A 26,257-nucleotide genomic window follows, 5' to 3' on the forward strand; every position below is an offset into this window, starting at 1 on the left:
GATAAAAAATGCACACTCAAATCTTTTTCTTTATTTCAGTTGTTGACAAAATAGCCAGAAAAGCCTCTATAAAAATACGCTCTCGACAAATGTCTTCAGGCCTTGACAGAAAACGCGTGTAGAAGAATCAAGTTAAGCCCCTTCCTCGCAACCAACACCCACGCAAACATAAATTAATCTCAAAAATCTTTTTAAATTATCCACAAACAAAATGTACACCATTTGTTGTTGAATTAAATTACATATCATTCAAGTGGCACGGCGACAAAAAAACGAGACGCAAACCTGTCGCGCGCCAAAATAGTGTTTTGGTCCATGTGGAAAGAACAGTTCGCATCGGTAAAGGCAACTTGTTTTTTTCGCCGTCTTATCTTCTCAAGCCGAAATGTAATGGAGCGAGTGACGACGATGCACCTGCAGAAGAAGAAATAAGATATTTCAGAGGAGGGATTCCGTTGTCAAATGTGGCATGTTGTGAGTGATGAGAACCTGACGTGACGCTCCCCAGCCTCCTCTGCAGGGCCTCCAGTCTGGAGATGTAATCGGTGAGGGCTCGGTCGGGGTCGTAGCTCTGCAGGTGGGCGCACGTGAGCATCCCGGGGTCTCCGGCCGCATGAAACCTTAGATGCAAGAAATGAATCATTAAAAGTTACCGTTGCTAAGCCTTGGTGGAGGCTCCTGAATTTCAGCCTACCTGTGCTGTGCGGAGCAGATGGGTGACCTGGGGGATTCCCGCCCGCTGCGTCCTCTGCTTGAGCCCCCTCCTCGGTCCCGGTACACGTCCACGCCCGGGTGGAGGTAATCAGCGCCTGAAGAACAACAAAACTCAAGTTGACTAATTGTAGGATTAAAAATAAATTTGAGAGCAGGCCGCCCGTGCCTAATGATGCCTAGCATTTTTAGCAATTAGCATGATAGGATTTATTTACCAATCATTTGCGTGGCTTCACTTTTCTGGACGCCGAAGGAAGTCGTGTTGCTCATGCCCGTCGTTTTCTGCCAGCGCTTGACCAGGAAACGCATTCTGGTACACAACAAAATGAGCAAGCTCGGTAAAAAATCCGCCGACTTATCTTCTCTCTGTCCACTCACCTGGAGAGGGCGATGGAGACGCGCACGGCCGAGCGGAAGCGCATGAGCCCTCGGCTGCGCTGCCCTCGGAAGCCGCCGGCGAGCCCGTCCGAGGGCCGACCGCCCATCCTGTAGAGCAGAGCGAGCGTGGCTTCCTCGCACTCCTGGAAGCTGCCCAGCAGCAGCAGCAAGTACTTCTTCTGGTAGATGAGAGCCTTCCGGAAGCTCTCCGAGCGCAGGTACCTGCCGTACATCCTCTGCACGGGCACAAGCGAGGACAACAAAAGAAAAGTCGTTTTCTACGACATCCTTTCTGTAATTAAACAATATTTCCTTCCGACCTTGAGCGCAGTGTTGTCTGCCTCGGGTCCGGTTATCTCCCTCAGCGTCTGGGTCCTGATCTCCCCTCGGAGCCGGGCCACCTGAGTGAGGGCTTGATGTAGGGCTTTCTCTAAGCGGACCTTCTCCCGACGCCACGTCTCCTTCTCCTGGGAGAGCAGCAGCATGTCGGGAGAACCTGACCCAGACGGGCCTCTCCTCCCGCTGGACTGTGAAAGGGTGACGAATAGGATTACTACCACTGCTATAGTGTAGATTTTTAAGGATTTTATTTTTTTACAATCAATAAATCGGTACTCACGTCGTCGCCTGTGTGCCGGTAGCAGCGGAGTTCTTCTTCCAGACGCAGCAAGTGGTTCCTCAGGTCATTCTTCTCCTCCGTCAGCCGGCCCACGAAGCCAGTCAACTCGGCATTCTGCCGAAGCAGACGCTCTGTCAGGGAGGAGGATCCTCCCGCCAACTGGGCGGAGTTCTAAAGAGCGGGTGAACATCTCATTAGTCATCATACAGCCAACTTTCATTTTGTGTGGAGAATTATTTTAGTATTATGTTGCATTTTGATTTGATTCCACACTCACCTCAGGGATAGATGGGAGAACTGGCGATAGCTGCAGCATGTTGATGACATCATCAACACTGGACTGGAGCACCAACAGGTCTTCTCCGGTGATCTCAGCAGTGGGCTGGCTCGCCATGCTGCGGACCTTGGAGGCCACGAGGTGCAGTTTACCCAAGACGGTGTCTGTCGTGCGCCAAGGGCCCTGGTGGTGTTGGTGGTGCGGCCCAGGCGGCGTGCCCTGCCCGGCGCCACCCTCCCGAGCCAACCTCTCCTCCAGTCGCTCCTTGTCTTCCTCCAGGCTCCTCCTCCTCGCCTCCTCTCTCGCAAGCAGGTCCCGCGTCTCCGACAGCCGTGCTTTCAGGTTGTCCAGCTGTGCCAGGGCATCCACTAGAGCTTGGTTGCTCTGCTTGGACTTAAGGCCCGCCAGAGCCAGCTCCTCGTCCTTTCTCAACACTTCCAGCTTCTCAGCTTCCATTTGGCTGAGGAGTTGCACCAACTAGAAAACATTTTCAAAAAACATTTTCTTGATTTGAAATTTGAGAGAGTTGTAAATGTTTAGCATGCCTATAAAACTTGCTTTTACAATTGATAAAACAAGACTAAAAAAAAAATGGCCATCACCTGTGCCTGCTTGTCATCCAACTCTTGGTGCAGTCCTTCCAGAAGGTTCTTGTCCTGGCTGACTGGGGCTCCACTTCCCCGTAGCTCCCTCTTTGTTCCCAGCACGGCGCTCATCTCCCGCGCCTTGGCTCGCTCCGTCTCCAGCTGCACTTGGAGCTCCTGGAGGTGCCTGTGCAAGCTCAGCTTCTCCCGCTCAGCCTGCTGGCAGAAGCTGGAGGAGGCCTGGCGCTCCTGCTCCAAGTTGGACGTCAGCTGCTCCGCTTGTCTCTTTTGCTCCTCCAAAGCCAGGTTCAAGTCCTTGGAAACAAAGTCAAAGTGGGTTCGTGTTGTGCTTCTGACGGCTGGCGAGGTCTTACCTCCAGTTGTTCTCGAGCGTTCTCCTGGTTCCTCTCGGCACGACACCGCTCCTTCTCCAGGGCCCACTGAAGCTCACGGCCTTTCCGGCTTTCCTCCAACAGCTGTTCATTCAGCACGTCCACTTCTGAGACTTTCTTCGATACCTCGGCCCTGTATGGAATGACAAGATGCTAAGCCAATCATACACGACACACATTGAGTTGAATTTTCCAGTCGTGTCCAATCGAACCTGAGCGCATCCAGTTCTTTAAGGTGCTTGTGCTGAGAAACGAGCGTGGTCTCCAGCTCTAGCTTGGTCTGCGATAGTTCTCCCTTCAGCTCCTCCATCAGCAGCCTGTCGACCCGCGGTGCTCCGTCGGCGTCGCCTCCCCCACGATGCTCCGTCGCACCCGAAAGCGTAGCAGGTGGAGCACCTGAAGGAGCGAATCAATGGGCGTCTTTCGATTTCTGCCATGTCAGAGCTCGTTTTGAAGAGCCTCACCTTGATGCGGCCGCGCCATCCGACTTCGGAGCTGATGGATCTCAGCGATGAGACTGGACCGGTCAGCGGCGTGGAGGGAGGCCATCGCTTCTCTGTGCTGAGCATCCTGGACACAGACCAACGTTGGATTGATAAGAAGAAAAAAACATTTCCAGATACAATGAAATGACCGTTACCTGCTCGGCCAGTCTGCTCTCCAACTGGTTGAGGTGGATGACGGCGTCACTAGTGTCCACCACGTCCAAGTGGCTGTAGAGGGCGTTCTTGAGCACACTACGCTCTCTTAGAAAGACCTGGCGCACCGCTTCCAAGAGCTCAGCGCGCCAATCCGCCGAGTCGCCCGACATCTAGCAGGACACAAACGTTTCATTTGATTTTGTTTTACTTCAACTATGAGTGATAACTAAAAAAAAAACCTGTGTGGTCTGCATGTGAGCGATGAGTCCTTTGAGGGACTCCACGGTAGCCATCAGGGCATCTCTCTCCTTAAGCCAAATCTGCAGGTTCAATTGGCCGCCGGGTTCGCTTTCAGAAACGGGAAGCTCCGACAGCGAGAGAACCTCCATGCCCTCCTTGTGCACCTCGCGCAGCAACGACTGCAGGGAGAAACGACAATTTGGGTTTTAAGTTTGGATTTACAAGAAGACGAATTTCCAGAATAATTCTAAAGTCTGGTTTGACCTTGATCTTATCAGGCAATACTGGATCGTCTGCCTCTCTTCTGGCACCTTCAGGAGTCACCCGAAACTCCTGCTGAAGTCCACTAGGAAGGTCACAGCCGGTCCTCTGGCTGTAGTCGGAGCTGCTGTCTGCAACGAGGAACAAAAGGACAAATAAGATAGGTATGAAATTGTTTTTGACTGGAAAGATGGACGCCTCGAATCATTGCTGCATCAATCTTGACCTTACCACTTGTGTAGCCATCTTTGAATTGTGACAGCAGCACATCTTGTCTCGATGAGGGGACCTAAAAACAGAATTTCATCAGTATTTCTAAAAAGAAAAAAACATTTCAATGAGGAAAATGGATTTGACGGCTCACCTCGCCAACGCGCAGCTTGTCGATGACGGTCTTGAGCGCCTTGCACTCGTCCTCCAGGTTGTGCGCATCGCGTCGCAGCGCGTCACTTTCCGAGATGTGCCGCGCCTCCATGTCCAGGATTTCGGCCGCGTGCAGCTCCTGCATTTGGTCCACCTTCTCCCGGAACTCTCCCATCACCTGCTCCAGCTCCTCGTTGGCGGCCGTCTGCGTGGAAGCGTCGGCCGCGGACGGCTCGGGACTTCTGGAGGGCGCGGAGCTTTTCCTGGAAAGAGACGCCTTGTCTTTGCTCCCCCTGGTGAGGGGCTGCTTGCTGCTCGCTTTCTTCTTGAGCTGGGAGGTGGAAGAAGTGGAGGAGAAAGGCTGAGGGGACGCAGCAGGGGAAGGGGAGGTCGAAGCAGAGTCGGCAGCCTTTGTCAGGGCCGCTTTATTGTCCCGGAGTTCATTTTTCAACTTGGAAATGGAGTCCTCGTGGAGCTTGATTTCCTCCTGGAGCTTCTCATTGAGGGATTTGGAACAACTCAGATCTTCTTTGGTGGTGTGGGCAATCTTCTTCACCTCCTGGAGCTCCTCTTTCAGCTGCAAAATGGATACCTCGCGGAGCTGGATCTCCTCATTGTGGGATTTGGAGTTTCTCAGTTTGTGTGTAGAGTCCGCGTTCATTTGGACCTCTTGGAGTTCCTCTTTGAGCTTTAAAATGTTGACGTCCCGCAGCTGAATGTCTTCTTGTAGCTTGTCATTGTGGGATTTGTAACTGTTGAGTTCTTCTTTGGTGGAATCCAAGTTCTTTTGGACCTCCTGGAGGTCTTCATTGAGTTTAGAAATGGAGACCTCACGCACTTGAATGTCTTCCTGAAGCTTTTCATTGTGGGATTTGTAACTTGTCAGCTCTTGAGTGGAGTCCATGTTCTTTTGGACCTCTTGGAGCTCCACTTCTAGTTTAGAAATAGAGACCTCACGCACTTGAACGTCCTCCCTAAGCTTCTCATTGTGGGATTTGTAACTGTTCAGTTCTTCTTTGGTGGAGTCCAAATTCTTTTGAACCTCCTCGAGTTGTTCTTTGAGATTTGAAATGGAGACTTCGCACTCCTTAATGTCCTCCTGAAGCTTCTCATTGTTGGATTTGTAACTGCTCACTTCTTTGTTGGTGGAGTCCACATTCTTCTGGACATCCTGGAGTTCCCCTTTGAGCTTTGAAATGGTGACCTCACGGAGCAGGATCTCCTCCTGGAGCTTCTCATTGTGGGATTTGTAACTGTTGAGTTCTTCTTTGGCGGTCTCAATGTTCTTTTGGAACTCTTGGAGCTCTTCTCCTAGTCGACTAATAGACTCTTCACGCACTTGAGCGTCATCCTGGAGCTTCTCATTGAGGGATTTGTAACTATCTATTTCTTTGGTGGTGTCCACGTTCTTCAGGGCATCCTGGAGCTCCTCTTTCAGCTTCAAAATGGAGCCCTCGCGGAGCTGGAAATCCCCCAGGAGTTTCTCATTGTCGGATTTGTAGCTGCAAACTTCTTCTTTGGTGGCATCCATGTTTTTTTGCAACTCCTGGAGCTCCTCCTTGAGTTTAGAAATAGAGACTTCACGCACTTGAATGTCCTCCTGGAGTTTCTCATTGCGGGATTTGTAGCTGTCGAGTTCGTCTTTGGTGGAGTCGGCATGTCTTCGGACCTCTTGGAGCTCCATGAGAAGGTTTGTCCTGTCTGCTTTGTCCTCTTCGGCTTTCACCTGGACGGAAAATACAAATCTGAATATCTAGTAGCAATAGGTAAATAATTAAAAAAAATATATTGTTTAAATTTCTCTCCCAATGAATGTTGATGATCAACTTGGTACTTACTTGTAAAAGGTCTTCTTTAAGTTGAGCGATGGTCAGTTCCCGCTCCCGTGGAGGAGAAAAATAAATCAATAAATACATTGACATGTCATACTTGAATAGTTCTTGTCATCTACTGCTTTATCAATACCTGCAGAAGCTCCTGCAGCTTCTCCAGCTTCTCCTTGCAGCTGTTCAGCTCCTCTTTGGCGAGCGCTGCGTCCTTCTGGGTCCTCGTCAGCTCTTCTCGCAGTTCCTGCGTCTCCTTGTCTCCCCCAGAAGATACCTGGGGGAGCGGATAATTAGTGAGCTTCTACTTTCATGGAGTAAAAACATGACAATTTAGATGAAGTGTACCCCCTCAAGCTGCTCCTTAAGTTTTTCGATTGTTTCCGTTTTGTCCTAAGAGAGAAGACTGTTACTAGCTGTTCCGCTTAGAGAAGGTTTGGACTAAAAAAAACAACTGATTGGTTACTTTGAGATCCTCCTGGAGCTGCCGGCATAGCTCCATATGGTGGTCCAGCTGTTTTTTGGCAGCCGAGGCTTCATCTCCGGCCTGTTGAAGTTCCGACGAGAGCGCTTGGTTACCAGCTGAGGCCTGCTACAAAGAGACAGAGGGGTTGTCATGGATTTAGGTCTCGGTTCTTAACATGTCAGTTTACAAACACGTTTTAATATTTCAAATTAAACTGTCCGAGGCCAACGTGTGCACGATTGCTTATCTAAACTTTTTTACCTCCGCAGCTGCAGACGTTCGAGGATGCTTTCCGCCCGTCATCTGTCTCAGGAGATCCAGGAGCGCCGCCAGCCTCTTCTCGTACTCAGCCTCCTTCGATCTGGAGAGCAGCTGCTCCCGAAGCTCGTGGTTCTTCTGGATGCCACTTAAACTGGCCTCAAGCTCATCAAGCTTCTGGTGCAGGTGGCCCACCTTGTCGCCCTGATGGTCTTTGGAAGCCTGCTGCTGCTGAAGAGCGTCCAGGGTGGCTTGGCTGACCAACGCCGCGGCAATTTTCTCTCTTAAATGCTCCTCCAGGGTGGACACTTTCCCCTGAAGCTCTTCGGCGTACTTTCGACAGCTGCTCAGCTCGGCATCTTTCTTGCCGGCTGTGTCCTCCAGCTCGTGGACACGGAGACGGAGCTCGTCCACGCTGGATGCGGCGCTCTTCTCCAGAGCTCGCACTTGGGCCTGCGCTACCACGAGGTTGGCGGTTTTCTGCCTCAGGGTCTCCGTGAGGTCCTCCGATTTCTCGGTGCTCTCCTTCAAGCGCCGGTGGGTCTCCAACAGCTCGCCGTGCTCCGCTTTGAGGTCACGGAACTCTCCGGAGACGAGGTCCATCTTCTGCTTCAGCTCGTCGTAATCGTACTCCTTACCCGCGTGGGCCTCGTCATCCTCTTTGCGCTCCATGTGGACCAGCTCCTGCTGGAGTTTGTCGATGACTGCGTTTAGCTGCTCCAGCTCCTCCTCGCTCTTGCGCTTGAGACGTTCCTGCTCGCTGCGCAGGCACTCCACCTGCGACTCCAGGTCATTGATCAGCGCATCCCGCTTATCGATTCCCTGAAAAGGTGACCCGAAAACATATGAGCACACCTAATACAAAACAGATGTTTCCATCTGCTTCACCTCTTTTGGAAGAAACATTTGAGTCTCCGCTTTACAAAGATATATTTTTTGAACTCATTTTAGATGACACCAGGGGTGGGCTAAGAAAATCCCAAGCACTTGGAGGATTTACGTAAAATTAATTTGCATTACAAGGAACTATTTGACCTCCCTATTTCAATTTGACCTCATCTTCACATCATTTGTTCAAGAATGAAATGTGGCCTTCAAGCCCACCCCCTTGGATGAAGCGTTCATTTCACACGGAAACTCAAGAGTTTGAATGAGTCACCACACAACGAGCACATGGATTTACTTACCAAGACAAAGACAAGACCACAAAATGGATGCCACCAAAAAATGAGAAACACCACACACGACCATGAAGCTATGCACACACCGAACAGGCTGGCACGTTCCGTTTTGTGCGTGCATAGACATGGCTTGTTACCTTGTTGCCAGACGTTTTCTCCATGTGTTGGAGCTTAGTGTTCTGTTCATTAAGAAGTGCTATTGCCCTGTCCTTCTCCTCCATCACCTTCAAGAGTCAAGAAATTATAACGTGATGGAAATGAACATGCCACGGCAAATAGAAGAGAGTCCAGAGTAGTCATTCTGATGACTAAATGCTTGAGATTGAAGTCATCTGGCAGACATGGGAACTGGTCAGTTTTCCATTTTGTTCTAGTCTATTTTCTATTTCAGTGTTTCCCGACTTTTAAATCTGGACCTGTTTAAATGTTCTGTCTGTCAAACATTGTGACCATAGTTTTGAGAAGCGCACAACACTGTGAAGCGACCACCCCAGAGTCTTCTGGAAGATGCCATTGTCCGAAAATTCTTTCGAATGGTGCAGTGCAAAACAAAGACATCTGTTGGCAGGTTACCTGGAGCATGCTCTCCCTGGTTTCTAGGAACTGTTGCTGGCTGCTGATCTCCTTGCGCTGAATCTCCAGTTGCATGTGGAGCTGCTGCATCTCCTCGTTCTTGTTCTCCAGCTCCTCCCGGAATTGCTCCAGCTGTTCCTCCAGGTGACAGATCTGAAGGAGATGATGGCCAACTTTACAAACAGTGATATGATCCCAAACGAGAGCGACAGAAAGGTACACGACCTCCTTCTCTTTCCGCTCCAATGCTTCTCTTTCGGTCTGCAACTGAACCTCCAGCGTGGAGTCCTTTGCTTCAGTGACGGATGCATGCTGCGTCTTTTGTTCGTCCTTTGACACAAAATGAAACAAAATATTTGAATTGCTATTAGGGTCAAGAAAAAGTCTTGGAATGTGGGAAGAGCACGCACTGCGTTCAGTCGTGGTTCATTTACAAACATTGTCTGACAGCCCACACATTGTTCTCGCTTCTGTTCAGCCCCTCCCACCCCTGAGACATCCTCTTAAAGTCAGCCCCCATCGCCATGCTCCCTCAGCATACAATGCGGCGCGCTCTCACACCCCCACCCTCCCGTGTTCCTAACCTTCTCCAGGGACTCTGCGCTGGCCAGCAGGGCCTGCTCCAGCTCGCGGACGCGGCTCTCCAGCTTGTCAATCTCCTGGTCGCGCTCGGCCAGATCGCGATGCAGCTGCTCCGAGCCCAGCAGCAGCTCGCTGCACCAGTCCGCCTTCTCCTTTAACTGGGAGGTCAGCTGCTCCACCTGATTAGTGCAAAAGAGGAAGGAGAAAAAAAAAAGCAAGGAAGAGACGTTGAAAAGACTGGCTTAAGGATGCCAATTGCTACACGGTGTAGCCGGCACATACACAGCTAGCTTGGAGGTCAGCTGATCCACCTGAGAAAGGAAGGAGGGAGGGTGGGTAGATGGATGGATGGGTGGGAGAAAAAAGAAGTGCAGGGTGGAGGGGAGAGAGCTTTCATCCAAGGTTTGCAAACCACACAGAATCATGAAACAGGGGATCCACCTGGAGGAGGAGAAGGAAGAAGAGCAAGGAGGGGAAGACACCCGAAAAATGCACAAAGCAAAGGGAGGGGCTGGGAATTTTCAATGCATTTGAGCAAGGGTGGACAAACTTTTGTGCTTGTGGGGCATATGGTGTTCTCTTTTAAATTTTTGGGGCTACATTAATGCAGCAATTACAACTCTCCATTATGTAAAAAAATGCTCGATGGTCTGATTTAATGAACAGCCCGGGCCATTGTTTGCCCACCCCTGCACTAAACGGTCTTCAGGGTGTTGGGGGGGTAGGGGGTATACATTTAGCGACTAGAAGCAGTACCTTTAAGAACACTCCATCCACCTGCAAAGACCAGGGAGAGAGGAGGTGGGAGGAGCGTCAAGGAGCACAGAGCACCAAGGCAAACACAAAAAAGAGAGAGAGAGAGGTGACGCAATGAGGAGGAAGCAAAGGAAGCTATGGAAACTATTCCAGGTTTTTTAAACAAGTTTGTAAGACGTCACCACCGGGGTCATTCCCTGTGAGTTGGAAGCACAAATAATGTTAGAGAAGATGATTCAACCCTTCCATGCAAGTTGAAAACAAAGAAGTCTTACTATTGTTACAGCAGAGAAGTGTGGAGGATTACAAGCTCGGCGTGGCGCGGTGTCGTATATGGCAAAAACAGCGCCCTTCCCTTCTTTCGTTACCTTTTGGCTTCTTTGCTCCGAGCCGCCGGGAGACCTCTGCTGGTTCTTCAGCTGCTCCTCCAGAAGCTGGATCTCATTCTGGAAGACGTCACGCTCGTGTTCACGGTCCACTGCTTGCTCCTAGAAACAAGGAAGCGTGAAGAAGCTTCTTTCAGAAAACAGTCTTCAAACTTACAGGGAATATAGTTTTTGCGATTTAAAAAAAATGAGACCAAGCTGACATCAAGGAAGCGCCGGTTCTTGTCCAGCTGCTTCTCCAGTGCCTGGATCTGCTGCTGGAGGTCTCTGGTCTCGGTCTTCCGGCCGTGCTCCAGCTCAATCACCCGGTTGACCTGCTCCTCCAGCTCGGCCTCCAGGGTCTTCACCTGCTTCATCAGGTCGGCGCTCTCCTTCTCCGCCTGGCGCTGCACCTCCACCTTCTCCTTCATCAGCTTTTCCGTCTCCTCCAGGAGATCTGAACGGGCACGCAGGTGTCAGTGCATGGACATTCATTTTAATTGATGATATTTTGGTGATGAAAAGGATGCTGAGGCTACTGAAGAATCCATTTAAATTTTCACTGTTACTTAAACCGTCGCAGTGGATATTTGATACGTGTAGGCCTAATCCAGATGTTGGCTTATCCTCAGACAAACATCCCATTCACTTTTCCAAAATGACCCGTCCCCACCACCACCAAGACGATTCTCGTTCGGCTACCACCAGGATGGTTTCTTCCTCATTAGTTCACCGAGGATCAAAAGCCCACCCGCCGCGGGATTAGCAGTGACAAGGTAGGACAAGTGTGTGAGTGACAGACCATAACATTACAATATCCATGCCCAGGAAGCATCGACAGGAGGGGAGGAGGGGAAATTGCAATCATCTTACTGGTGCAGATAATAATCATTAAAAAATAAAAAATAAAATACGGATGATTAGGGAACCGGCGTTACTTTCATTCCATCATGCTCTATTACTCAACCCAAGATGCTGGGCAAGGTTAGTGAAAAGCAAAAAAAAAAAAAGTGAAGCAAAAGGTTAGTGATTGTGATCGTAAGCCCAAAAGCAAGCAGGAGCTTTGAGTAAGTCCGATACGTAAGTTGGCTTAGGGTTACGGATCTCACGGGTTGGACAATTATAGAGGGAGAGGAGCTGAGCCATGCTCAAAGTGGACACACCTGCTTCAGGTGCTGCAACCATTGCAGCTTCAACTAGGCCTACAGGAGGATAAGAAAGCACACGAGTTGAACATGCTTTGCTTTTGTGTCGCCGACAGGAACATCTCAGAAGACAAAGACGGCAGGAAAACAGGGAGTTTTCGCTTTTGCGCTTCATCATTCGGGTGTCAAGTAGTTCTCGCGGGATGACGAAGCACGTCGCATGAAAGGAAGCGGTTTTCTTCAATTGCCCCATCTTCTAAAATGTGGAGGATACTCACCTTTCAAAAGACTAAATATTCTCATGGGACACCTTTTTCATAACAAGAGGTGCAAAAATTCAATGCCGAGCAATTCAAGCAATGTTAAGATTTAAAAAAAATGGACACTCGGTGTTTTACTACTTTTTGGTGAAAGCTCTTCTGGGATACGTACAAAGCTCACGGGTGCTGGCGGTTTCTCGCATGGCGTCTTGTTGTCGGGAAACCAGCTCACGCTCGTCCTGCATTTGAAGCCTCTCCTGCTCTAGCTCTTGCAGTCGACTGCCAGTAACCTGCATTGAAAAAAAAAAAAAAAGTTACCCCTCACACGCGACGTAATCTTATTTAAGTTACAGCGGATTAAAGGAGTTCAACTTCACTGATGCAGCGTCATTTAAAGCTTGGCATCAGTATCTATCTACCTACCTGCAGCTCCTGCTCCAAGCTCAGGTGGAGCTCCTCCTTCTGACGTAGCTGCTCCTCCAAGGCAGCCCGCTCGCCGGTGTAGCCGTCAATCAGACCTGCGTGAGACCAGGTTAGGTAAATGCGAGCGAGTCGATACAAAGAAAGAAATGACGCAAGCAAACCTCAAGGTTACCAGCAAGCACAAACGCATTCCCGCTGCATAATTGACATGAGCACGCCTGACCCATTTTGCTCGACGTGTGAAACAGGACTGAGTTGCAAATACAATGAAATGCTTCATAACGTCGCAGCTAGGCCACAGGTCAGTAAGCATTTCGCTCTGGGATGCCGACACAGACGAGCGAGTGCTTTTCTCCAAGAAGAACAATTCAATATCCCGAAAGTGCATTTCGTCGCTCAAAAATGGCGGCTTGTGTGGTTTGAGCGGTGTTGCAGGGTAAATATCCCTCGTGTTGTCGTTTTTCAGGCACCTGAGCAGGACATTGGGATGAGTTTGCCTAAGGAGGGTTCTTCTCCGGGATACACCACTCACACGTCGTGGCTTTTTTTTTTTTCCCCCAATCATGTCGAGACATTGTGACAACATTGGAACACAGCACGGGCGCAATACAAGTATTTAACACAGTGTCACTTATCCAATAAGTTTGATAGCAGCGGATTTCCGCAACTGAATAACATGATCGTTCAAAAACAGAAAAAATAAAAGGATAGAAGTCTCACCATCACTGTGTGTTTCCAAAAGTTTGCGAAATGCTGCTCTGTACTTGATCAAGTTGCGCTCAATGTTAGCGCTGGTCTTGTTTGGTGTGCGTGCGTGCGCAACCACTTGTGTTGTGCAGTAGCGGCTGTCTCTGACATGAATGGCCCCGGTAATCGAGCTAAGTGACACCCCATTCACCCACCCTAACAACTGTGAAAAAAAAAAATCTCAGATGCTCACCCTCGGCCCGGTGAAGCTCGAGGGCCAGTTGCTCGCGTGCCCGGGCCTCCTCGGCGAGGCGCTCCTGCAGCTCCTCCTGCTTCTGCAGGAGCTCGCTGATCTCCTGGTTGTGGCGGAAGGACTCGCGCAAGAGCTCCGTCTGGGTGATGTGGGCATGTTCGAGCTGAGAGGTGACCACAACAAAAATATATTATTGTACCACCCTGAGAGTGTTGGGCATTTTTCATCTCCAAGTCAGCAAAGGCCTGATTCTTCTATGACCTGTGGTGTGGGGTGTGTTCCTTGTTAAATCATTAATTAACTCAGGTTAACCTGTTGAATATTTCAAATGGAAAATCCTTGTGTTTACATGGTGATCAGTCAGTGTTCCGCAGCAGATGACACAAACAGTAGGATTATATTTTCGCCACTTCATAGCTAGGACACGAGAATTTAAGCAAGTTGCGCTTCGTTGCCATTCCACGATGACTCGCCAAAGCATTTGCCTATCTCTGGAGTTCAAAGGTCTTTCTGCGACATTATGCAAAGCGGGAAGTGGTGACACTGTCACGTGGAAGTCACACAATCCTGCTAGTCAGAGATGTCAAAACAATTATGACTGTGGCACACAAAAAAGCAGAAGGCTTATACAGATTGAATTCCTGGACTGAAGATAAAAAGAAAAAAAACACAGACTGAACTGTACTGGAGTAAAAAAGTAAAAGGCAGCCTCGCCCATTTTAAAAACTTGCCCAACAAAAACAGAACCACGAATGATTATTCCAGCCGACAGCAGGGGGGAAAAAAACCTCTTAATAAGGCCATGAGGATGAAATATTTTGCTTTTCTGAAACCCGCCACTGTTCTCCGTTGATATTTAATTCATCCCGTGCAGAAATGAAATATTCATCTGCGCTTCTCATGCGATGCATGAGGTGTAAACTTACTGTAAAGGGAGGTGTGGGCAGAGAGATTCTGGAGATAACTTTAAGCAGGTGACCATTTGTGCGATGATTGACGTGCGAGATGATCGTCTGCACTATGACGGCGTTCTTCTCCGTCAAGGTGCTGTAGACGGGGAAAGGCCGCGGGAGGGGGATCCGAGATTCCACCTCGTACACGTCCTGGTCCTCTCCTTCAACCCACGTGGTGTTCTGCATCCTGGAATTCCAGAAGGAGCGGTGGGAATCCATGCCTGCCGTTGATGCCCCGTTTCTTGGATCAGCGGAGAAGGCTCGCCATGGCAACGGTTAACGCGTCGGTGGATCGGTTGAGCAGGTAAACAGGTCCGACCGCACCGGGCGGCGAAGAGGAAAAGTCCAAACGGGGGCTCGTCATCCCGATTCCATCCACTTGAGCGGCATTCCTGAACGCGGCCGGCGGGAGGTAACGAGTACTCGGCGCTACGGGTCCTCTTGATCGTGATCCTGCTGACCTTCCTTTTTCAGTGCAGAAGCACAGATCGCATCCCCCTCCTCCCAAACAAAGCGATATCGCCGTAGCAACAACAAGCTTTTCCCCGGGGCTTTTAATTGCTCAGTACAGGCGAGGGTGACGTGACATGACGGAGGTCCTTGCAGACTTTGCCCGTCATTCCCGCCGCTCTCAACTCACCGGCGCTGGAGCCTTTATCGATCGAGGTTTCCTTCCTGTATTCCACGCAAAGAAACTCAATTCCAAAACTTCCATGGCTGGTTTTCCCCCATTGTGGTTCATTCACCGCACTGATCCCCGGGCTGAAGAATTGTGCTCAGTGAAACCAAGGAGGGAGGAAGGGAGGGAGGTAGGGAGGGAATGAGGGCACGGGAGGTGTGGCTTCTATTCCCAACACCACCGGGTAAACCAGGTAGAGTAGCAAACGGATCTCTCCTACCCCCACACACACACACACACACACACACACACACACACACATTGACACCACTCCCTATCGCACTACACTGCGCACAAATAATAAGCCCGAGACAACAAACACACGAACGCACGCATACCCTCCCGGCAACGAAGTCGTCAAACCGGATTCACTCGCACGCAGAAGTTCCAACACGTCACCTAACTCGGTGACATGCTGTCATACTTAAAACACTTGCCAGGAAAATCATTAATAAAAACAGACGCTTGTTGTTCTCACCGCTATTTACATTTGGGGAAGGGAAGTTACAAGTAGGATGTGACCATGGACTTTATTATTTTTTTTTTTCATGCATTCTTGTGCATGAGCAAGCTGACTGTGGCTTTTTTTTTTTTACACTATGGCCAGTCCTTCTGATGATTTCCATTAGGCTAGGTGTCAGAACATATGCAAATGTTGCAAATTTGACTTTAAAAAAAAGAATAATAATATTCAAAAGAAAGCAGAAAGATGCTGAACAACAGTGACGCCTGGCTTGAACTTGGATCGCTACAAGCTATTTTTAGATGGCCAAGACAAATGGCATTCGAGCGTGAGTAACGCATGAATTTCAGCCACGGGGATGCGCCGTGCACTCGCTTACAGTAACAAGCTCAATGGCCTAGTTAAAATCCAGTCGGAGGGGCCGACGCTACACACAGAGGGCGCACGGCATGGGGGCGGGGGGTCTTTCATGATAGGCTGGGACAAAAGCACCATGTAAATACAGCTCGTTTCTAAGGGCGACCGCTGGGAATGGGAGCGGGGAGCGGGGGGGGGGGGGGGGGGGGGGGCGTTTTCCAGACAACTTTGTTGAAAGGTCCCATTCTGCAGTCACCTCCAGACTGAGAAAACTAATAACCTCACTTGTGGGTATACAAGCTCGAAAAAATACACAGCCTTTTAGTACCTGGTTGGTGGTGTCAGTGATAACCGTCAGCATCTTCTCCAAGGCCGTCTGGAGGCGAGCGCCGATGCCCATCAGGTGCTCCTCGTCCTCCCCCAGGTGGAGGCTGTCGCCAGACTGACCTAGTGTGAGAAGAGAGATGGATTATTTCACATTATTGTGCAAGGTGGTGTTATCGTGAGTGACCTTTTGGCACGTGCTGGGGAAAAAAAAATGCAGTTTGAGTAAGTGTAGTAGTTGTTTACATGCCTGTGACGTGCGGTGTGGATGACGCTGCTGAAGCGTCCGTCTGCTGACTTTGCATGTGGAGGCCCATTGTTTCTTCTGCCGCCGCCGTGGTCTTCAGCACGTCAGCCAACACGCGACTGAGCCTCTCGTTAGCCTGGCGCAGGATCACTCTGAAAGCAAAGCGCACGTGCTGGATTCTCTTGCAAATAAAAAAATTCTCGGTAACGCCGCATTTTGTTCTCGATAAAAGTAGCTTTTAATTGCCACTGCGCTGGTGAAGTCCTCACCTTTCGTTGTCCTTGTCGATGGAGTCGACTTCATCTTCCTCAACTTTTTCTGCCCAATCTTCTTTCGTCTGTAGCGGCTGCATGGGAAAGAAGGAGAAAAGAGAAAGCAGTCCCGTCATCGCTGAGCCCCAAGAGTGGTACTGTCGGCGACGCAAAGTAAAAAAAAAAAAAAAAAAAAAAAAAACGAGCCTGATGACACAGACAAACTTGGACTCTCTTTGGAGTACACTAGTTTCATTGTGCTGCCATGGCAACAGGTGCAGCCGAGATGCAGCTGCGGGTGAAATAAAACATCACAGCAGCACCACCAGCTGGAGAGTAAATAGCAATGCTGATGTCAAAACCACCTCAAGAGTTTTTAGATTCTGGCTTTTTGGGTGCTGGCTCACTGTCCGCCACCAAAAGCCAAGTTGTGGTGGCGCTGTATCTTTGATTATTTATAATAAAATACAATAAGTATCCTACATAAGTGAAGGTAATTGGATTAAATGTGTGGATTCAGAAGTGTGTGTCAAACTGGTCTCAACAAAAAAACTGCAAGCAACACTCACCTTCACCTCGGCTCCCAATTCAGCTCGCTGCAACTTCTCCCGAAGCTTCCGGATCTCAGTGTTGCTGTCGCGCAGCTCCTTCTCCAGACGTTCCCTCTCTTCTCTCAGCCAGGCGCCCATCGACACGGCCGCGTTCTTCTCCGCGCTCTCCTCGCCGTTCGACTGGGTCTGCATGCCGGTGCTGGCCTGACAGGTGAGTTTATTGATCCGGGCCATCTCCGTCTGCTGCGCACACTCCACCGACATCTGGACGATGGCCTGAAGACGACGCATTCGTGTCAGAGGTCCTCTTATTTGTGCTAGCACGTCTTCGCCCGCAAACAAATACGGTGTGGCGCAGCCTCTGGCTACCTTGGCGACCTCCTCCTCCACACTCAGCTTCCCTTGCAGCTCGCCCTGCCCAGCAACACCGACGCTCTCAGAGCAGACCGAGGCCCCGTCGTCAATATCCAGTCGCTCTCCTTTCCTCTCGCTCTCCAGTTGTTGCCGCAAGCTGGTCAGCTCGGTGCGGTGCTGCTTCTCCAGCGCTTCCACTTCTTGGACGTACTCGTTGTACAGCGCCCTCCTCAGCGCCTGCAGCTTGACGCTCAAGCCCGAGCGGGAGTCCGACGCCCAGCGGGACAGTTGCTCCTCGGTGAGGTCCTGAAGAAGTGAGAGCAAAGTGTGAAGCGTGTCGTAATGTGGGAAATAACAAACCCGCCCTTCTGCTCTGGGATCAATACACTTTGTTGTTCCCCGGTCTTGTGATGAATTCCTAACGTCGGTCGGGAACTCTCAAAGTTATGAGGACGGCAAGAGAGCGACAAAGTGAGAGGACGACTTTCTCGCGCTCCATTGGCGATAGAGGCGGGTGATGTAACTTGCCAGCCTTTTAATCGTTCGATATAGGACAATTCATCCTGCTGAGTCTGGAGCAAAAAGGGAGGGCAGGGGATATTTAGGACACGTTTAGCCCTAAAGGCTGCTAGCGCTTCCCCTCGCGTCCACTCGGACTGTCAGGCTCTCCAAGCGCAATCAGCTCCAAATATAAATGATGTGACAAGGCTGATTTCAAGAGAGGAAGTCAAACCTTCAGCTCCTCTTGGTGCTCCGCGACACGCTCTTGGCTGGACTGTGGCCCACTAGAAGAAAAAAAAAACAAGTGTAATGTTAGATGTGAATTAGTGCTTCGGCGACGATAGGAAGGTGGATCTGGATATTTTTAAATTAAATAATGGCTCTGAACGATGAATCGAATTTTTTTTTTTTTTTTTTTGCTGCGAACTCACCTATCGTGAGCTTGCGAGCCGGTCAACTCCCTTAGTTGCCACCGTAGCATGGCAATCTCGGCGTTGAAGCGCTCCTCCGTCTCGGCGAGGCTCCCCTGGTATTGAGCTTGGAGGCGCTCCATCTCCAAGCGGTGATTCTCCTCTAGGTGGGGATGTTTCTCCACCGCCTTCAGCCTTTGGACCTCGTCCGAATCTGAGTGAGGTAAAAGCATGCGGAGATGGGAGTTACTATTTAAAAAAAAAAGTATTTCATTTCGATTTTCATCCATTATGAGTGCTTCTGGAATGAACGTCGGCAAGATATTTCTTCTGTGAAAGAACGGCTCTCGTTGTTACGCAACCAAACCATTAGCTGACCTTGGTCAACATCATGCTTCTGATTGTCCGCCTCCTCTTTCAACAGCTCCAGCTGAGCAGCCTGGATGTGAGTCAGGCTGATGCGCTGCGCTTCCAACTGCAGCTCGCGCTCCTCCTGAAAACATCAACAATCAAATCAGCGTTCATAAAAACAGCGGAAAGCAAATATTGACATGAATTAGTCACGTTTTGGTTTTTGCTGTTTGCAAACAGCCTGTGATTCAATGAAGCACTTTTGCTCATATCTGGTGATTAATCAATGACGCTAATCATGCGACTCATCCCACTTCAACGACAGAGTTCAGGAACGAGCCAATTATCGGGCGGTAAACATAAAGCGAGGGCTCCACTCACTGTGATTTATGCATTAGTTCTAATTCATCATCTGCTTGGGCAATTATGCCATGGCTTTGATGCTGGAGCTGTTCAATGGCGCTTTTGTTGCCAGAATACATTTTGCCGCCATGTATGACATACACCCAAAGACTTTTCCAACCTCGGTTATGCACTAAAAAAAAATGGTTGATGTTGAAAAGCAACAGGTTAGCATCTGTGTTCCAGAAGACAAGTGCATCTCAGATTTGACTATCATGATATGAATGGCGCGAATGCTCTTTTTGCTCATTTTTTTTTTACTTGTGGAGCCGCGCGAACCTAAAAAGAAAGTCTGTTGTGTAACTCGCAGCAACAGCGTCTCCCTCGCTCAGCAACGAGAGAGCCGTTACGGCGCTCGAGTGCCGCCGCTAGATGAGCAGCTGAGTGTAGCGGGAGTAAGTGGAAAATAGGATTTCTGGAAAGGTCTTTTATCATCAGGCAAACAAGTCAATCTATAAAAGGCTGATGCCGCCGCGAGCTACCTGTTTGCGAGTGGCGTCTCCCTGGCAGCCATCCGCCTCATCGCCGCCGACCTGGCTCTCCGTCTGCATCTCTCGTTCTGCCGCACTTGTAGCTTTGGCGTCTTCCTCCTCCTCCTCCTCTTCCTCCTCCTCCTCCCTCTGCCTGGCAGCCTCTGAGGGGCCGCCGCCGCCGCCCGCTCGGCGCTCCTGCTTCAACCTCTGACGCCTCTTGCGCCGGTTGGAGCCCGAGGCGGCAGTGGCGGGCTTCTGCGCCGGGGCTCCTTCTTCGGCGGGTCGCTCCCCCGAGTGCTGGACGTGGGACGGAGAGGGCCGGGAGAGCCTGTGGAGCTCCACGGCCTGCCGGGCGCTATCTCGCTCAGCCTCCGCATCCTTCAGTACTGACTGGAGAGCTTTGACCTCTTCTCGTAGGGAGCGAATCTCATTCTTGTCCTCACCTTTGGTCATTTCAAGCTCCTCCAGCTCTTTTTTCAACTGTCCAATTTTATTCTCTGAGACCACGAGTTGCTCCGTGACTTGGGAAAGCCTACCCGCGTGGGTTTCTTTTTCCTTCACTGCAACGTTGAGCTTCTCTGCGAGCTTGGCCACGTCTTCTCCCGCACACCTTCTGACATTCTCGCCCTCCAGCGCAGCAATTTTGGCCTGGAACTCGAGCGCTTCTTTCAGTGTCTTCTCCTCAAGTCGTGTCTTAGCTTCAATAAGGCAGGAGTATTCGTCCTTCAGCTCCTGGTAGTTGACTTCGAAATTCTTTTCGGCAAAGGAGAACGTGCTGCGTTGCTTTTCGATCTCCTCCCTCAGCTGGGCGACGAGCGTTTCCATTTCTGCCGTTTTGGCGTCATTTTCCAGCTGCCGCTCCTTCCATTTGCTCTCCCAGCTTTGCTCTTTCCGTTGAAGAGCCTCCGTCTTCTCCAGCAACGTTTGCATTTCGCTCTCCAGCTTGGCTCGCTGCTCTCCTCCCTTCCGCAGATCTTCAAGCTCCACTTGGAGCTCTTGCAGCTGCCGCGCAAGCTCGTCAGCTTTGGAGCTGTGCAAGGCCATCTTGAGATCTTCCTTTAGGCCGAGGATTTGGTGCAAGAGGTCTTCTCGTTCGTTGGAAAAGGCGGCTTTCTCGTTTTGCAACAAATGTAGCTGGTGTTCGTAGGTGAGGCGGAGATCATCCAGAGAGCTTTGGTGTTTGATGGCAGCTTCATTAAGGAGGTTCTCGGCGTTGAGGAAGCTCTCTCGACGGAGCTCCTGCCGAAGGACTGTGAGTTCCTCCTCGTGACTGAACAGCAAGTGGGTTCGAAGCCTGTCCAGCTCGGCCTCCTGCGATTCGGCCATGCGGCCCAGCACGGCGTCTTTCTCCCGTTCCAGCATCTCCAGCTTGATCTTGTAGTTGGTGGTCTCCGACTCGTGCTGGGCCTCAGCCTCCAACGCCGCCTCGCCAGCGGCGGCCAAGCGGCTACGTAGGTCGCCGACGGTCTCCAACAGGCGCCGCATCTCGTCTTGTTGGCTCTCCTGAGAGACCAGACTATTGGACACCAGCTCGGCTTTCTCCCTCGCTGAACGGAGATCGCCGCGGAGCCTCGTGAGCTCAGCCTGGAGGTTGGCCTTTTCTCGGTTGAATTCATTTGTGGATTCTGCTAACGTTGCTTGAAGCTCCTGAACCTTAACACTAAGGGTTTCCTTAATGATGGAGTTTTGTTCTTTTAGAAGTTCTACTTCGGCACGATGCCGCTCCACTTGGGCTTTATATCGCTCCGTCTCCGCTTGGTGCTGCGCCAAGACTTGCTCCATACGTGCCGCGTTCTGCAGGTTGAGCTCCTGCTTCATAGCAACAATCTGTTGACCGTACATCTCGTCCAGTTCGGCCCTGAGAAGGTCCAGCTTCCGGGCGTTATCCTCCTGCATTCTTTGGACGGCGTCACCCTCTGATAAGCTGTCCCGGTGACAACGCCTCTGCAGATCCTCCACCGTTGCCATGAGCTGCTTAACCTCATCCGAGGACGTTCTCTCCCTCTGCCGGGAGTTGGCCAGCTCACTTTGACAGCTTTGTAGGTCACCTCGCGCTTTCTCAAGGTGTGATTTACAATTCTCCATTTCGCCTTTACCGCTTTCTAAAGCACGCTTGGTGTTCTGCAGGTCGCCCTGGCATTTTTCTAGCTCCGTTTCCTTCGCCGCCACTCGCTGCTGGAGGCCGCGCAGGCTTTGCCGTGACGACTCCAGCTCCTCCGCCAGCCGGCCGAGGGAACAATCTCGCTCGGAAATGACTCGCTCTTGCTCCGCTATGATCAGGTCCTTCTCGTCGGATGCCTGAATGTCATTCGCCGACTGTTCCAAAATGGCGATTTCCTCTCGGAAGAGGTTCAGAGACGCCGTCTGCTCAGACAGCAGCAGATTTTTCTCCTTCAGTGCGGTGGCGAGAGTCTCTTCTGCTGCTCTCAGTTCAGCAAGAGACTGATCTTGAGTCACGATGACCTTTTCTTTCTCGGCTATGAGCACATCCTTCTCGTTTAGCCTTTGTGTGAATGACTCCTCTGATCTTCTCCCAGACTACAACAAGAGTCAAGCGTTAGACATACAAAAGCAACAGCGGCCACTCATTACATACACCGTAATTCCTCAACAGACGGCAACTTCTTTTATACCCCAATTTTTTTTAAAAATGGCCACCATTTGAGGAAAGAACGAAATCACTTCGAATATGTACAGACACGTCATGGAACGCACCAACTCCATGTCGCTGATTTGGACCTGGAGCTGATTGATAAGGTCCATCTGCCCATCGCTCTTCTCCTGGTTCTTTCTCGCTTGGACGTTGGCCTCCTCCAGTTGCAGCTGGTATTGCGCCAGCTGCTGCCTGGCCTGAAGAAGGTCCGCGGCCGTGCTGCTATGGCTGGTGTTCCGCAGGGTCTCGCCGGCCTGGAGCTGTTAAAAACAACTCTGTCATCATCGAGATGATGGTGAAGGAAATCACGGAGAATACAACTCCCACCTGCTGGAACTGAAGCTGCAGTTTTTGGCTCTGCTCCGTCAGCGCCAGGAACTCCTTCATGATCTCATCTTTCTCCTCACGCGCTTGCTGGAGGTTCGCGGTGAGTTGAGTGATGATGCCGTCCCTCTGCTTCAACGCGGCCTCAAAGTCCTGCAGCTATGGGGGGGGGGGGGTGCACGATGGTGTCAATGATTCTACATATTGTACTTATGGTTAATTGGCTTTAGGAAAATGAAGGAGTAGTTGGAAAACGTTCATCCCTGTAACCAAAGCGGTCCTCATTATGTTTCCGGTTGACTGGATATTTACCTTCTGTACACCTTCCGTTCCAAACGCAGCCCGTATTTCCTCAAGCTCCTGACTCAGCTCCTCCACTGCTCGCGTCTTGGCTGCGAGCGCCTCCTCGACATCCTCCAGTCTGCCTGCCTTCATCACCTCTCGCACTCCCTCTTCCTGAACAAGGAAGAGCTATTAGAGCATGGGGAGTTTTTTGCCAGACATATGAGAGAAGGAGACAGAGGAGGGCCCGTTAGTCAAAACCCAAGCGCTGCAGCAGGAGGCTTAAAAAGAAGACACACCGACATTAAAGAGTGCTCGGTATGTCGCTAGCCGACACCTCGACACATTACTTAAAGAACTCTGTCACACTTTGCTGCATCAGCTGTATTGATCAGCGCCTCCATTATCCAAGCCAAAAAAAAAAAAAAGTGCCACGTCATGGGTCACTGCAACCTTGAGGCGTGTCAACATCACCCAAAGAACCATGTAGAAGAAAACTGAGTTAGTACAAAGGGTGGGGTTGCGAGGGGAGGGCGGGGCGGTTCTTAATATGTTAAGCGAATGGACAGTCAGTAGCGGCAGGCGGCGGTTGCGGCCATCAGGGCCCGTGAGCAGAGCCGCTTGATCAGATTACCGTACCCAAATAAAATCCCCGGCGGAAGACGTCATTAGATTGGCCATCATCTCACGGCAGCCGTTGACCTGCTAATTCACAAAGTGTTAGCCAAAGAGGAGAGAATCACTCGGATGACAGCTGCTTAAATTTGCAAGTCTCTTTGATGGGGGGCAAAAAAAGGCTGATCCATCGGTGGGGAAAGTGGGGAAAAAGATCCAGTTTCACTTAAGTGGTCCAAAAAGTATCAGGTCTTAGTTTATCTGAAAGACACGAACTTACCTCCGAGGAATAATCATCTGCCGTCGTGGAAACGTCGCTCTCGGGCTGCAACACAAGACGTTTACATTTGTACATATTAAGAAAGTTGGATGCAAATGAGCCAACATCGCAACACAATAAGGGCGGGGGGGGGGGGGGGGTAATTGCAGACAAATGCTCGACTAAATTGGCCTTAAATTGTGATTAAAAAGTGCTGAAAGGCTGCGGGACTGAGTCAGGCACAAGACTGTCTGTTTCCATGGCAACAGCTGATTTTGTGGACATCAAACGTAACACATGAGGTTCTGGGACAGCGCATAATAGCGGCACAAGATATGTTGCCAACAAAGATATTGGCTGTGGAAAAGCATCAATGCAAACAGTTTTGCAACAATAGGGCAACCCACAAGAATCAAATACCTCAATGGTGTACGTTTGATTGTGTACGACAGTCTCCCCACTGCGTAGCGTCTTGGAGAAGCTCAGCTCTGCGGCGGGCGATGCCTCGTTATTTGCTTCCCCTGCTCCATGTCGGCCAGCGGCCGAGTCGTCCTCCCTGCCCGTCGAGCGATCGGGCTCCGCGCTTCCCTGCGAGTCGTCTTCAGGCTTCTTTTTCTTCTTCTTCCTCTGGGAATCCGCGTGAGCTTTGCGTTGACGGTACTCGGCCAGCTGTGAAAAGCAACACAGATGTCACAGACGTGTTTTTGTTGATCCCATTAATACCAAATCAATTTACCCTTTTTCTGCACGATTTGGGGAACGTCAATCGAAACATGTCATTGTCCGTCTTCGGGGCATCCATTTAACAAGCAACGCATGTCTTTTGCTCTGCCAGCAGGTGCTAATCCCGACTAAAGGATTACACTTTAACCATGTCAACGATCAGCTTAAACTGACATGAAACTTGCTGACGTCTCAAAATGCTTACTCACTTTACAATCTCGGACGTGTCAATTTGAATTACCCGCTGGCAGACGTGTTTAACGTTGAGCCCACGTGCATTTCCCTGGTTGACTATCCACTCCATGCCAGTTTTTTTTTCTGGCAACAGCCTTTGATACTACTTCTAAAGGTGGAGCATTTCCAGGTAACTTCTTAATGTATAAGGTGCCGCATGTAGCTAATGCCGCTAGCTTGAGTTACAGCTACACATTGTTTGATGGACTCTACAAGGCGCAAGTGTGCAGTCGGGGAAACTTTAGGCTTCGGATGAGCTGCTTAACATAGCCGACTGTCCTACTTGGCAGAGCTGGTGCTGAGGTTATGAGGGGTGGAGGCGGCCACATGGAGTCTGCATTTTGTTTAGGAGTTTCTCCATCTGGGCACGCACTAACCACGTAGCTGGAGCAACATATAGTGCATATTTACACAAATATTTGTAAGCAGCATTTTGTTGTAAACACACAGTAAATACCATGAAATAAAAGCCTGACTTTTGAATTTTTGTCTAATATGCATCTTTTGATCGGGAATCATAATGCCTTCTGTATACAACAACAAAAAAGGAATTTCTGTTACAATACTTTTGGAGGGCACTGTAGCGCCCATATTTGTTATAGTGATTGATTGGAATTCAATGCGCATACCAATGACTAGAACACAACAAGTTTATATTTATACTAAGTGGGTGATATTAGTGACCTAATTTGCAAGGGTGCTAACTAACACAGCAAAGGGAGCACAAGTCTGGAATGAGGGGATATGTGTCCTGTAAATCCTGTTCCACCTGCCTGCCAACCTCCCAACAGAGGAGGCGTCGGAAAGCCTCTACTTACTGGCCGATCATGCACACTTGAAGCAATCCATCACCAGTTTTAAACAAACAAAGGAGTTTCTCATGCAGGATGACATAAAGCTTCCACTATGTAGCGAGCTAGCAACGGTTAGGCTAATGCCCCTGTCAGGGACGCACGTTACTGACAGCTGCAAAGGCGGAGGCGTAACAGCTGACGGATCACAACAAGGAGCAGTTAGCAAAAAACATAAAGTTGTCAGCAATGTTTACATTCATCAGCGTTTCTTAAAGAGAGTTATGCTTGCTGCTCGGCATCATGGGAGGACTCATACCTTTGCTTTGCCGGTCTCGAGTTTCTTTTGGCGTTCCGCGTCTTCCATGGTCACCGTGGCTAAAACAAATCGGAGAAGGACTCACAGGTCGTGTATCTGCGCCGGTGGTGTAGTGTGTGGGGACCGCGCCGGCTTCCAGTTGGCCGCCGATCGCATTCTCTCAAGGGTTGCCTCCTTGTTGGCAGTCGGCGGCCATATTATTTTCCACGTAAACATGACACCCCACCGAGATGACGACTGATAGGTGGCCTGTAGCCACGCCCCCTGCATTCCACTTGTGTTGCCTTCACGGACTTGCAGAATTGTTGTTAATGATGATACATTTGTGAATTTAATATTGTTTGTTTTCAACAGGTGCCAGGGTACTTCCAGGTGGCAAAAAATGACAACAAATGTTTGGGTTCCCAGCAGAACATGTAGGTAATGTGGTTGGGTCATGCATATCTCATTCTCAAGGGTTGACGACTGGGAGCAAAATTAAGTTCAGTGTCTTGCTCAAG

General features: G+C 50.1%; 1 protein-coding gene across 2 annotated transcripts; it reads right to left on the reverse strand.

Annotated features, from left to right (window-relative positions):
- Nucleotides 1-11: 11 nt before the first annotated feature.
- Nucleotides 12-25,977, reverse strand: akap9 (A kinase (PRKA) anchor protein 9). 2 transcript variants are annotated; one of them, XM_061268067.1, is made up of 48 exons: nt 25,758-25,977; nt 24,111-24,359; nt 23,712-23,756; nt 23,456-23,518; nt 22,847-22,990; nt 22,538-22,693; nt 22,273-22,470; nt 19,567-22,095; nt 18,710-18,824; nt 18,353-18,545; nt 18,154-18,205; nt 17,436-17,726; nt 17,085-17,342; nt 16,534-16,610; nt 16,268-16,416; nt 16,022-16,140; nt 13,242-13,404; nt 12,302-12,396; nt 12,051-12,168; nt 11,637-11,675; nt 10,698-10,930; nt 10,477-10,596; nt 9,355-9,531; nt 8,996-9,100; nt 8,771-8,923; nt 8,335-8,421; nt 7,020-7,838; nt 6,759-6,884; nt 6,641-6,685; nt 6,434-6,569; nt 6,308-6,351; nt 4,471-6,195; nt 4,338-4,395; nt 4,110-4,237; nt 3,845-4,024; nt 3,605-3,775; nt 3,429-3,534; nt 3,177-3,360; nt 2,947-3,097; nt 2,591-2,887; nt 1,989-2,465; nt 1,712-1,882; nt 1,413-1,619; nt 1,093-1,328; nt 930-1,024; nt 695-809; nt 490-620; nt 12-414 (listed from the first exon to the last, which is right to left on the reverse strand). In XM_061268067.1, the coding sequence occupies exons 1-48, from the start codon at nt 25,803-25,805 to the stop codon at nt 368-370; spliced, it is 11,625 nt and encodes a 3,874-aa protein (XP_061124051.1). In that variant the 5' UTR covers nt 25,806-25,977; the 3' UTR covers nt 12-367. The 2 variants fall into 2 exon arrangements, with proteins under 2 accessions (XP_061124051.1, XP_061124050.1); XM_061268066.1 differs by having other exon boundaries at nt 23,456-23,521.
- Between the last annotated feature and the right edge of the window lie 280 nt (nt 25,978-26,257).

The sequence above is a fragment of the Syngnathus typhle genome, linkage group LG20, assembly GCF_033458585.1.
Source record: "Syngnathus typhle isolate RoL2023-S1 ecotype Sweden linkage group LG20, RoL_Styp_1.0, whole genome shotgun sequence".
In the NCBI taxonomy this organism is placed as follows: Eukaryota; Metazoa; Chordata; class Actinopteri; order Syngnathiformes; family Syngnathidae; genus Syngnathus; species Syngnathus typhle.